The sequence below is a fragment of the Papio anubis genome, chromosome 9, assembly GCF_008728515.1.
Source record: "Papio anubis isolate 15944 chromosome 9, Panubis1.0, whole genome shotgun sequence".
Taxonomy (NCBI): Eukaryota; Metazoa; Chordata; class Mammalia; order Primates; family Cercopithecidae; genus Papio; species Papio anubis.
In genome coordinates this window covers 49854491-49868404 of record NC_044984.1, presented here as the reverse complement: position 1 = coordinate 49868404, position 13914 = coordinate 49854491, and the positions used below count along the sequence as shown (strand labels likewise).

The following is a 13914-nucleotide window of genomic DNA, read 5'->3' as shown; positions in this document are numbered from 1 at the left end:
CCACCGCATATACTCACTCTCCTTTGTTCTCAGAAGCCCCCAGGCATTAAAACTATGCTAGTTCCATCAGTGCTCTTAGTGGAGAATGACAGAAATTAGTCCTTCCTGCAGCCCTCTGAAAAGCTAGAATATTGGATTCTGGCTTGGATTCTCCACTGTTATCTTTGTTCCCAAGGGAGAAGTCATGATGCAGGGTGCTGTCCTAGTGCAGAGCTGTGCTAGCTTGGTAGAGTAGCTGATGTGGACAAAGTGAAATTTCTCTTCTTACCCATGTCATTGTAGCTTTCCTTGGCTTTGAAGTTGCCTGGGGGTACTGCAACTTCTTAAGTGCATTCTGGAATTCTCATAAAGGTATTTTCGTTCATTGTTAAATTAGTGTTCTGTGAGGGACAGGGCTAGAAATTCCTATACTGCCTTCTTGCTTATGTCGCCTACAGAATTCTGTTCTTAATTTTAAAATCCAAATATTCATTGCTGGTATGTAGAAAAGAAATTGGCATTTGTATATTAACCTTATATTCAGCAACTTTGGTATAACCACTTATTAGTTTCAGAAGGGTGGTTTTTTATTATTTTTAATTTTCTACATAGATAATCATATTATCTACAAACAAGGAATGTTTTCTCTTCTTTTCTAATTTATAGATCTATTCGTATGAATTTGCTGGAGATCACATAATAAAACACCACAGACTGGCTTCTTAAACAACATAAATTAATTTTCTTAGTGATGGAGGCTAGAAGTCCAAGATCAAGGTTTTAGCAGAGTTGGTTTTCTCTGAGCCCTCTTTCCTCAGCTTGCAGATGGCTGCCCTCTTGTTGATTCTTCACATGGTTGATGTTCTGTGCACATGCATCCCTCATGTCCCTCTGTGTGCCCTAATCTCCTCTTTCTATAGGGACACAAATGATATTGAATTAGGACTTATCCTAAAGCCTTATTTTAACTCAATTAAATCTTTGAAGACCCTATCACTAATTAAAGTCATATTCTGAAGTACTAGGGTTTAGGGCTTCACTGCATGAATTTTGAGGGAATACCATTCAGTTCATAACACTTTCATTTCCTTTTCTTTTCTTGTTGCATTAGCTAGCACGTTCATTAAAATATTGAAAAGACGTGGTGACAGAAGGCATCTTTGCATTTTTCCTGATAATAGCAAGAAACCTTCTAGTTTCCTGTCATTTAATATAATGTTCACTGTAGGTTTTTTATACATGTTCATCAAGGCAAGAAACTTCCCCCTTTATTTCAGGTTTTCTGAGAGCTCCTATACTTTTTATCTGTTTGTACCATGACCACACACACACTCAATTTCAAAAATGGGGTGACATACTTTCTTTTGTACATTCTCTTCATTTACCTGCAGTTTTAAAAATCTGCTTTTGTTCACTAATATCGGCATACCTTTAAACCCACATCAATGCCGGGCGCGGTGGCTCACGCCTGTAATCCCAGCACTTTGGGAGGCCGAGGCGGGCGGATCACAAGGTCAGGAGATCGAGACCATGGTGAAACCCCGTCTCTACTAAAAATAGAAAAAATGAGCCGGGCGCAGTGGCGGGCGCCTGTAGTCCCAGCTACTCGGGAGGCTGAGGCAGGAGAATGGCGTGAACCCGGGAGGCGGAGCTTGCAGTGAGCCGAGATTGCGCCACTGCACTCCAGCCTGGGCGACAGAGCAAGACTCCGTCTCAAAAAAATAAATAAATAAATAAATAAATAAATAATAAAAAAATAAAAAAATAAACCCACATCAATATTATAAACCACTGTAGCAGGTTTCCTGACTTCAATCTAATCCCCCTTTGATCAACGTTTCATGTAGCCCAAGAAGGGTTTCTCTGATTACCAACCACCTTCTTTAGGGCACCCCACTTTGTGATCTCTTTGAGTACCTTTGGCAAAATGTCTGGATTTTGGTTTTATGCCCAAGGATTTGAATATTGCACTAACTTTTAAACTTCCAAAAGAATGAGGTTATTTATCCCTGAGCCCACCATAAGGCCAGAACATATTATACAGATATTCAATAAAGTTAATCAAATATACACCTATATGAAAAGGCATCAATAAGTATATTTTGGATCATAATCTGTTTTGATGACTTCCCTGATTCTATACCTTTATTAATTATTCCTTAGCAATTATTAACACAAGAAAAAATCATGAAAATCAAAATCGAGGGAATGATTGCTCAAAATGTTTGAAGATCTCTATTTCCTATTTTAGTTCTTTGCACTGGGACCCAGCACCTAGCAGTACCTTAGAGCACTCCACAATAATGAAGCATAAAGTTTTCCAAATTAATGTATAAAGATTACTTAGAGTTTGTGTCTTATTATTAGCACTTCCTTTCTACGTAGCTCACATAAAATATTTGATCAAGGTGAAAACTTAATACACATTTAGCATGCTAATGAAACTAGCTACAAAATTAAAGACATATTTTATTTAAAAATAATCTGGGCATCTTTGTCAACTACCCATGATTGTGTGTAGGAGGGATGGGCAATCCCAAAGACAAACACCAGACAAAATTTTGCTGAAGCACTATAATAAAATAAAAAATATTGTTCTACATTATGCCACAAGAATCAATAGATATAAATTCTGTGAAATAAAATGTTGAAGACCAGTAAGAGGGTTTATCATAAAAATACTTCCCTCATGTCCAGGATAGCTCCAATATCCAAGATTTTCAGAATTAATGATGTCTTGGGGGGTAAAAAGTAAAATATGGAAAGAGTACATCACATGAAAAAATCTACTAAAAGTATTTTTATGACATTCAGGAGAGTAACTTTTATTAATGACCACAGGTATATTAAATAAATAGACACAATACAATCAGTGCAAGAGAAATAATCAAAGACTAATATTTTTCTTCTCTAGAAGTTTTTTTAGAGCCTCTTGGACATCTTTGTTCCTCAGAGAATAAATCAAAGGATTCAACATGGGAGTGACTAGGGAGTAACATAAGGATGCCACTTTACTCAGCTCAGGAAATCTGTCAGGAGTGAGATACATAAAAAAGACAGCACCATACAGCACACTCACAACTCCCAGGTGAGAGCTGCAGGTGGAGAAGGCCTTCTTACGTCCCTCAGTAGAGTGTATCTTTAGAACTGTGGACACAATATACATATAAGATACAATAATGACTATGATAGTAGGCAAGATAATAATACATGACAGGGAAAAAGATATCATTCTATGGATAAAGAGATCAGAACAAGATAGTCTCTGAAGCGGGCGAGAATCACAGTAAAAGTGGTCAACAGCCCGAGAAGCACAAAAAGATAAAGTAAATGTCATGCTGGTCTGAATGACTGAGCTAATGCAGCCACAGAAATAGGAACCAGCCACCAACTGAGTACAGAGACGTGTTGACATTTGAACAGAGTAGAGCAGAGGGTTGCAGATGGCAATAAAGCGGTCATAAGCCATGGCCGCCAGGAGAAATCCCTCAGTCACAATGAAGAGGGCAAAGAGAAAGAGCTGGGCCACACAGCCTGCAAAGGAGATAGACTTGCTTTCAGACCAGAAGTTGATTATAGCCTTGGGTGCAATAACAGATGAATAGAAAAGATCAATGAAGGAGAGATTGCCTAGGAAGAAATACATTGGTGTGTTCAGCCGAGGATCAGTCATAATAATGGCCATCATCCCAACATTCCCTAGAAGGATCATGGCATAAACAAACAGAAATAGCAGGAAGAGGAGAATGTGGAGCTCTGGGCGGACCCTGAAGCCTGCAAGAATGAAGTCAGTCATTTCTGAGTGATTGCTTGCTCTCCTGTCACCCATGGTAGAAACCTGTTGAGAGGCACAGGGCAAAATATACAAATGAACTCTTGGTTTGGATCCTAGTATTTACAAATAATCTCTTATGATATTAAGATTTACAAAGCTATTTTAATTTTAGCCTCATAAGTATACGGTGACTTAAAGCCAACCAATTGCTGTTGAAACCAAAGATTAGTTGTATTTCTTAGTTCTTTAAGTGGTAGAGTTAGGTTTTTTGCCTCTGCATCTAATACAATGCCTTTCTACCCAAATGCCTTTCACATTTCCAAGTGTCACTTCTCTATACATTTCCCACTCATGATTCACATAATAACTTCAACATCATGAAGCACTGACTGGAAGAGAGCACAACCAATTTAATAAATGACTTTGGGAAGCACATTAGGTAGTTTGGGTTGGGAGATATTTGGGGTTTTAGTAGTCAAGTTTAGGAAAACGGGGACTTAATTTGGAGTACCAACAAATATAAAGGAAGTGACTGAGTTAAAAAAAAAAAAAAAACAAAAAAAAAACTACTTGTGAAGTGCAATTACCTTTCACGAGTCATGGAAACTGGATTCTGATGGAAGTTATGTACCCGCTAAGATAAAAGGTGTGCACAACCAAGCACAAATTATTAGTACTCACATTCAAAAATTTCTGTCCCAGATGGGCCATCAAAGCACTTTCATAAAGAAAACTTCCTTTCATTTATTGATCCCAAGACTTGGAGATCTTTGTTTTAACTTCTATTTTAAGTTCAGGGGTGCAAGTGCAGGTTTGTCACATAGGTACATTTGTGTCATTGGGTTTTGCTGTACAGATCATTTAATCACTGAAGTATTAAGCCCAGCACCCATTAGTTATTTTTCCTGATCCTCTCCCTCCTCCCACCCTCCACTCTCCAAAAGGTTCCAGTGTGTTTTTCCCCTCTATGTGTCCATGTGACTTGCAGTTCTTTAAAAAGAGATCTACAGTAGAACTCCTCTCCAGATAAAGGAGTTACTTTAGAAATTAGTACTGCAAAGGATACATATGGGGGCATCGTTGATTACACTTTTGTTTGCCCCGAATACAACTTTTGTAGCCATTATTAACTCATTACTGCTCAAATAGATTTTTTAACTTCATATGTTAACAATACAAGCACTCTTTCTTTGTCCTAAGGGCCTTCTGTGCATGATTCTGTCTAGGCAATAATAATAACAAATATGTACATGGCACTTTTCATGTGCCAGACACTTTTCTAAATGCTTTCATAGTAGCTCATTTAATCCATACAATAATAACATGAGGTGGGTGTTATTATATTCCCAAGTTTACAGATGAGGAAATTGAGGTACAGAGAAATGAAGTCTGCTTAAATTCACTTACTAGAGTCAGAATCAAGATTTGAAGCCAAGAAAACTGGCTTCAGAATCCATGCTTTTAATCATCATTAATGATTAATCACTGTACTATATCAGCTTTTAATAAAGGACCCTTCCTGTTCCCCTACCTTAATTCTGCTTGCACTTTAGAGTTTAGTTAAAATTTCATATTTCCAAATAAAATCTCTAATTCTTCAACCTGGGTCAAAACATCTCATCCAAAGACAATTGAAGAGACCAACTATCACCATATTTTAATATTGAGATTACATATTAATTATTTTTCACTTGACAATAGCTTACTTAAGACAAAATTCAATTTGTTCTCCATATATTGTTAGCATAACATTATGTGTCTGGTAAATGGTAATTAATCAATACATATTTATTATAGATAAAAGTTGAATGATAATGATCATGCAGAAACAGAGAAAAACATAAAAACTATTTAATACTGCAGTGGTTAGTACAGGTTTTAGGTTTAAATAAATCTAGGCTCCAGTTCTGCTTCACTCACTTTCTAAATGGGACCTTGGACAAGTTACTTATGCTCTCTCTCTGTGCTACTGTATTCTCATATATAAAGTGGAAATAAGAGTCCTCAAAGTTTCCTTGGGAATAGAAAATGACATATGTACATAAATCACTTAGCACCATTTATGGTAAAGTAAGTATTCAGTAAATGTTAGCCATTATTTTCATTATAATCTTCAGTGCTCAGTCCCACTATTCATACCAAATAATGCTTATTAGGTTGAAAATTAATAATACATACATTCATTTTTGGACAAAACATTCTCAGTTGAGGGGAAGAATCAATCTTTTGAAAGTTTAAAGAGATAAAGAAATCTTGGAGAAATGGAATATTTTGCCTGAGAAAAAAGATTATTAAGAGAAAAGTTGCATAAGATGTTATCATTATTTAAGACTGTATTAAATGTTGAAAATAAAATATTCACCCATTTTATCAAAAATTAGATATGTAAATAATTAAAAAGTAGTAAGAGCTTACATTAGATTGCACTTACGGTCTGGAAAGGTGTAAGATATTTAAGAAGTGAAAGAAAGCTGACTGAAGTAAGCATGAAAAATCATTTTTTGAAAAATAATACATATCATTTATCTTTGTTTTATTCTCATCTAGAGGCAAAACAGATTATTTTAATTTCTAAGATTTATTCCTATCAAACTCATTCCAACATTATAATTTAATATTATTATTAAATGTTAATTTTCCTCTCTTGAAAATAATATCCTTAACATCAAACTCAGCTTGTTTGCTGCGTATTGTCAACATAATGTTCTGAATCTAGTGAATTACAATAATTCAGTATATATTTATTACATAGAAAAAAGCTGAATGATAATGAGCATGTAGAATCAGAGAAGAATGAAAAAACAAATTTATTAAAATAAATTTATATCATTAACTGTTATAAACATTATAACATTATAAATGTTAATAAATGCATTGCTGATTACCTTTTTTACTGGAAAAGAGAGTTCTTCCCAGAGAAGCCAAGAACAAGTAGTCAGTTTGTGACTTATTTTTCAAAAACTTACATGTTTTAAAAGTTACTTTTACCTTGTATTGTTTAGTAACTTGTCAGATTCTGTTAATAATGAAGCAGCAGAGTTCCAATGTTTTCCTCTGTTTATTGTTTTAATTCTAGAAAGGATAAACACAGTTAATTAATGACTGTCATAATTATAAGTACTGAAAAATCATTACTTTGAAATAAAATGAATCATTCCCCACAAATGCACATTTATTATTACAGTTTTAGATTCTTCCTATAGATAAATGTGGCTTATGTGCCTCATTGCTCTATTTTAAAAACAGTCCTTTTTTTGGTAGTTGATTTCCTAAAAAATTTTATAGTCCTTTTTATAAGAGAGTCAAGGTGAATTTTTCAAATCATGTTCTGCCAAAACTGAAGTAATTCCAGGAACTATAGTCTATAGTTATGCAAAGTGAACCTGAGAAATCAATCCATAGGATATTATCTATCCTGCATTGTCAGAAGCTTGGACGCTTTCAAGGCAAGAGGACAGATTGCCATGGATACGCAAGTAGAGGTCTTGAGCTCTTTGGCATTTCTGAATACTGCCAAAATATCAACAGCAGTTATCCATGAGGGCTTTGGTTTTGCTATAACTTTTTCATATAATTGCAGTATTGAGATTTCCTTTGTCTTCTGGGAGACAGTACCTCTGGGAGAGAAGAAAACAAGTTGATTAATTAATAAGACCTCTAGGATCTAGAAGCAAGATCCGTGAAGACCTCAGAGACTCTAGATTTTTTTAAAAAGCCTAAGAGGACTTAAAGTACATATGAGACATTCTTTAGGAAAAACTACAAGGATCTTTTAATTTTAATTTCTTCACTGAAAAAAAAGCATTTTCAATTTATCATTATAGCACAGTTTTTGATAAGCAAGTAGAAATAGATATGAAAGGAAATGTTGTGGTTCATAATGCAATTTGTAGGAAAATTTTGGGTCCTAGTCATAAAGTTAATTTCATATTTACTTTCAGAATTCCATTCACCCAAATCTCTCCTTGGTGACTTTTTAACTATATTTTCTCAATAGTAATTGATAAGAAAAGATAGAATAGCATGACCATGATATGGGCAAAATCCAACAAATTCCTTCTAATCCATCAAGTAAAGGCCAAATGATTAACTGGATCTAAAGTTGGGTTTATATTGTAATTTTAATCGCTTTAAAGTTGTTTACTCAGGTGTTATGTATTAAGTTGGTAACTTCTCATCAGTCACTGTATATAGTTCAAAATAATTTAAAGAACTGTTCTATATCAGCAAAAAATCATAATTTGTCTTTGATAACTCTTTAACTGCTATACATGCATATATGTAAAATAGGAAGAAAAGGGGAATGGATGGAAAGAGGAGAAAATAATGATGGCTCATAAAGTCGTCATATATGCAGCTAGTTAAAGGCAATATTGATATTTATCCACTCCATATTACCTTTTGTCTGAACATCAGCCTCAATATCTTGAAGTTGTTTGCTGGTAGGGTGACACAAACTTCACCGTTGAAGGATCCGAGACCCTGTGGTCCTGCCTGTGATTAATTGCTGTGGTTGTTCATTAATATTTACAATGAGTCATGGAAGTATTAGAAGGGTTTCTGGAAAATGTTCTAGGTTACTGCTATACTCCTTCTATTAATATCTGTTGCTAATAAGAATAATTTACCCTAGAGAATACAAAGCTTTTTTTTTTTTAACCTGTTGGTTCAGCAAAATGAATGTGTTCAGTAAAGAGACTGAATTTAGAGCTCATTTTATCAATTGTTGTGTTCCCCTAGTAAAATTATCCCTCTGTTAAGCAGTAAGAATATTCATTCAGCAGGGACAAATGTCATGCAGGCATCCAGCAAAAAAAAAGTTGAGAGTGAGTTGATAGGTTTTACAGTGGTGGCTGACATTCCCATTTTGAACCCTTGTACTTCGACCTGTAATTGCTTCATATATTTGTTGCTAACGAAGAGCACAGGTTATATCCTGGATGACAGTTACTCACCTTTCTAAAGCAATGACATCCAGTTGGTCCAACAACTGAATCTTTAATAAATGATTCCGGTCGCTGCCGCCGACGCTACCACAGCGTTTGGGTGTAGAGTTTGGAATCCCTGTGCTGTGTTAACAATGAAGCAGAGTTCGAACGTGCCGGCTTTCCTCAGCAAGATGTGGACGCTTGTGGAGGAAACCCACACTAACAAGATCATCACCTGGAAGCAGAATGGCCAAAGTTTTCTGGTCTTGGATGAGCAACGATTTGCAAAGGAAATTCTTCCCAAATATATCAAGCACAATAACATGGCAAACTTTGTGAGGCAACTGAATATGTATGGTTTCCAAAGCAGTACATATCGACTCTGGAACTGTAAAGCAGGAAAGAGATGGTCCTGTAGAATTTCAGCATCCTTATTTCAAACAAGGACAGGATGACTTGTTGGAGAACATTAAAAGGAAGGTTTCATCTTCAAAACCAGAAGAAAATAAAAATTTGTCAGGAAAATTTTTTTTAAAAATTATAAGTAGTGCTCAGAAGGTTCAAATAAAACAGGAAACTGTTGAGTACAGGCTTTCTGAATTAAAAAGTGAGAATGAGTCCCTTTGAAAAGAGATGTCAGAATCACGAGCAAAGCATGCACAACAGCAACAAGTTATTCGAAAGATTGTCCAGTTTATTGTTACACAGGTTCAAAATAACCAACTTGTGAGTTTAAAACATAAAAGGCCTCTACTTTAAACACTAATGGAGCCCAAAAGAAGAATCTGTTTCAGCACATAGTCAAAGAACCAACTGATAATTACCATCATAAAGTTCCACACAGTAGGACTGAAGTTTTAAAGCCAAGGGAGATGATTTCAGATGACATCATTATTTACAATGTTACTGATGATAATGCAAATGAAGAAGATATCCCAGTTATTCCAGAAACTGGGATATTAAATCATATCCATATATCATTCATATATATATATATATCTTCAGGATGTTATATATGGTCCCTCCAATTGTACCCAGTACCCTGATATTGTCACCGTTGAAGATGACAATGAAGATGAGTATGCACCTGCCATTCAGAGTGGAGAGCAGAGTGAACCAGCCAACGAATCCCTAAGTTCAGGCAGTGATGAGAGCAACCCTCTCATGTCTAGTGCTGTCTACTAAATGGCTCATCCAGTCTGACCTCAGAAGACCCAGTGACCATGATGGATTCCATTTTGAATGATAACATCAATCTTTTGGGAAAGGTTGAGTTGTTGGATTATCTTAACAGTATTGATTGCAGTTTAGAGGACTTCCAAGTCGTGCTATCAGGAAGACAATTTAGCATAGACCCAGGTCTCCTGGTTGACTCTGAGAAAAAAGGATTAGAAACTACAAGAACAATGTAGTTCAGCCAGTTTGGGAAGAGGGAAGAAAATCTAAATCCAAGCCAGATGAGCAGCTTGTCCAGTACACTGCCTTTCCACTTCTTGCATTCCTCGATGGGACCCCTGCTTCTTCTGTTGAACAGGTAAGTACAACAGCATCACCAGAAGTTATGTCCTCTGTAGATAAATCCATAGAAGTTGATCAAGTGAAATTTATCCTACAGTGCAAACACGCAAACACAAATCTATAAATACGGTATACTATATTAACATAATGAAGAACATAAACCATATGATCATCTCTACAGATGCAGAAGAAAAAACATTTGACAAAATCAAACATGTTTTAATAATATAATAAAAAACTCTCAAAAAATGTGTGGAGAAGAAATATACCATACCTCAGCACAATAAAGGCCATACATGACAAGCCTACATGCACGCACGCACGCACACGCACACACACACACACACACACACACATCTGTGTTGCTGATACGGTTTAGCTCTGTGTCCCCACTCAAATGTCATCTCAAATTGTAATCTTTGTGTGTCAAGGGAGGGAAGTGGTGGGAGTGATTGGATCATGGGGTGGTTTCCCCCATGCTGTTCCTGTGATAGTGAGTGACTTCTCACAAGATCTGATGGTTTAAAAGTCTGTGGCAGTTTCCCCCTCACTCTCTCTCTCTCTCTCCTGCCGCCTTGTGAAGAAGGTACTTGCTACCCCTTTACCTTCCACCATGATTGTAAGTTTCCTGATGCCTCTCCAACCATACAGAACTGTGAGTCAATTAAACCTCTTTCTTTATAAATTACCCAGTCTCAGATATGTCTTTATAGCAGTGTGAGAATAGACTAATACAATTGCCTACTGGTGACATTTATTAACAGGCTTTTTTATTATATAGGTTAGTTATCAAACTTCTGTAAGTGGTAACACTATGTTTTCTACTTTCGCAGATAACATTTTTAATATAGTGCTTCATAATTAAACCCCGGGTTTTCCCTTTTTTCTATACTTCCGCTACTACAGTGATAATCCAGATTTGGTACCTACTCAACTCAACTTGAACATTATTTTTTTTAAATCCTATCTGATTTCTTTTTTCTCCTCAGCATTTACTTTTTAAGATTCCACATTTATCTTTCTCAAACACTATTTTAATTATGTCATTTCTTTCTTAAGAGATTTTGTTACTTCCCAATTTCCTATTTAGCAAATTGGGCTTTCTATTACTCTCCAAATTGTAACCTCTATGAAACCAGATGAGATGTCTCACTGCATCCATTCATCTTGCACAGTGTAGGCTTAACACGTTGATTTTAATTATACCTGATACATTCTCTTTGAATCTGGTTCTAAATCCTACCAATATTTAAGATTCCATTCATATCTCCCCAGAGTTACCATTGGCTTGCTACGGTAGCCAAACTTGGCATCACTTCTCCATACTCTTTTTAAATATTATTATAGTTATCCCTACATATGATAGCATCTATTTATGCTTTGGTTATTTAATGCATGTCATTTTACATTTACAATTGAATTTTCAGTTCCTCACAATGAAATGCATTACTTGCAAGATCCAATAACACTTATCATAATTTGGAATGCAGCATAAGTGCTCATTCATTTTTAATTTATTGAATTCATTTATAGTTCATTTGTGATAGTTAATATTGAGTGTCAACATTATTGGATTGAAGGATGCAAAGTATTGTTCCTGGGTGTGTCTGTGAGGGTGTTGCCAAAGGAGATTAACAGTTGAGTCAGTGGAGTAGGAGAGGTAGACCCATCCTCAATCTGGTGAACACCATCTATTCAGCTGCCAGTGAAGTGAAGCTAGGATAAAAGCAGGCAGAGGAACATGGAAGGACTAGACTGGCTAAGTCTTCTGGCCTCCATCTTTCTCCTGTGCTGGATGCTTCCTGTCCTCAAACATTGGATTCCAAGTTCTTTAGCTTGTTGGCTCCTGAACCTATACCAGTAGTTTGCCAAGCACTCTCAGGCCTTTGGCCACAGACTGAAGGCTGCACTGTCAGCTTCCCTACTTTTGAGATTTTAGGACTCAGACTGGTTTCCTTACTCCTCAGTTTACAAACAGCCTATTGTGGGACTTCACCTCGTGATCATATGAGTAAATACTTCTTAATAAACTCCCTTTCATATATGCATCTATCCTATTAGCCCTGTCTCTCTAGAGAACCATGACTAATACATCTTATTTTAAAAAGTTTTGAAGTAACTTGCAACAACTGCAGTAACAAACTAATTTATTAAATATATTCAAAACTTAATTTGGGCCAAGCATTTTTCTAAGCACTTTACATGAATTTCATAATTTAATCATTAAAACAATTTCATATACTAATGAAACTTTTTATAAGTATATAAATACCAATAACCTTTTTTATTATACTTTAAGTTCCGGGATACACATGCAGAACATGCAGGTTTGTTACGTAGGTATACACATGCCATGGTGGTTTGCTGCACCCATCAATCCCTCATCTATATTAAGTATTTCTCCTAATGCTATCTCTCCCATAGCCCTTCACCCCCGACAGGCCCTGGTGTGTGATATTCCCCTCCCTGTGTTCTCATTTTTCAACTCACACTTATGAGTGAGAACATGCTGTGTTTGGTTTTCTGTACCTGTGTTAGTTTGCTGACAATGATGGTTTCCTGCTTCATCCATGTCCCTGCAAAGGACATGATCTCATCCTTTTTTATGACTGCATAGCATTCCCTGGTGTATATGTGCCATATTTTCTTCATCCGGTCTATCATTAATGGACATTTGGGTTGGTTCCAAGTCTTTGCTATTGTGAATAGTGCGGCAATAAACATACATGTGCATGAGTCCTTATAGTAGAATGATTTATAATCCTTTGAGTATATACCCAGTAATTGGATTGCTGGGTCAGATGGTATTTCTTGTTCTAGATCCTTGAGAAATCGCCATACTATCTTCCACAATGGTTGAATTAATTTACACTCCCACCAACAGTGTAAACGCATTCCTATTTCAACACATCCTCTCCAGCATCTGTTGGTTCTAGACTTTTTAATGATCGCCATTCTAACTGGCATGAGATGGTATCTCATTGTGGTTTTGATTTGCATTTCTCTAATGACAAGTGATGATGAGCTTTTTTTCATATGTTTGTTGGCCACATAAATGTCTTCTTTTGAGAAGTGTCTGTTCATATCCTTCATCCACTTTTTGATGGTGTTGTTTGTTTTATTCTTGTATATTTGTTTAAGTTATTTGTAGATTCTGGGTATTAGCCCTTTGTTAAAACTTAAAAATGCCCTTTGTCAGATGGATAGATTACCGAAATTTTCTCCCATTCTGTAGGTTGTCTGTTCACTCTGATGATAGATCTTTTGCTGTGCAGAAGCTCTTTAGTTTAATTCGATCCCATTTGTCAATTTTGGCTTTTGTTGCCATTGCTTTTGTTGTTTTAGTCATGAAGTCTTTGCCCATGCCTATGTCCTAAATGGTGTTGCCTAGGTTTTCTTTTAGGTTTTTTGTTGTTCTAGGTCTGACATTTAAGTCTTTAATCCATCTTGAGTTGATATTTGTACAAGATGTAAGGAAGGGGTCCAGTTTCAGTTTTCTGCATGTGGCTAGCCAGTTTCCCCAACACCATTTATTAAATAGGGAATCCTTCCCCACTGCTTGTTTTTGCCAGGTTTGTCAAACATCAGATGGCAGGACATGTGTGGCATTATTTCTGAGGTCTCTGTTCTATTCTATTGGTCTATATATCTGTTTGGTACCAGTACCATGCTGTTTCAGTTACTGTAGCCTTGTAGTATGGTTTGAAGTCAGGT

The 13914-nt window shown here is 36.1% G+C and overlaps 1 protein-coding gene, 1 long non-coding RNA gene and 1 pseudogene across 3 annotated transcripts; 1 reads left to right on the top strand and 2 right to left on the bottom strand.

Annotated features, from left to right (window-relative positions):
- Positions 1 to 698: 698 nt before the first annotated feature.
- On the bottom strand, positions 699 to 8804 carry LOC116268970. Of its 2 annotated transcripts, XR_004176284.1 has the most exons (4): positions 8710 to 8788; positions 6743 to 6826; positions 5933 to 6029; positions 699 to 893 (listed from the first exon to the last, which is right to left on the bottom strand). It is a non-coding gene; the product is annotated as an uncharacterized LOC116268970 (long non-coding RNA). The 2 variants fall into 2 exon arrangements; XR_004176283.1 differs by lacking the exon at positions 5933 to 6029 and having other exon boundaries at positions 8710 to 8804.
- On the bottom strand, positions 2377 to 4292 carry LOC101009344 (olfactory receptor 9K2). The gene has a single exon (XM_021923274.1). The coding sequence runs from the start codon at positions 3806 to 3808 to the stop codon at positions 2867 to 2869; it is 942 nt and encodes a 313-aa protein (XP_021778966.1). The 5' UTR covers positions 3809 to 4292; the 3' UTR covers positions 2377 to 2866.
- Positions 8742 to 10453, top strand: LOC101012755 (annotated as a pseudogene).
- Positions 10454 to 13914: the final 3461 nt, after the last annotated feature.

Bases quoted from the DNA above. Each gene is read 5' to 3' on its own strand.
- LOC101009344 (XM_021923274.1), bottom strand. From the start codon at position 3,808: ATGGGTGACAGGAGAGCAAGCAATCACTCAGAAATGACTGACTTCATT.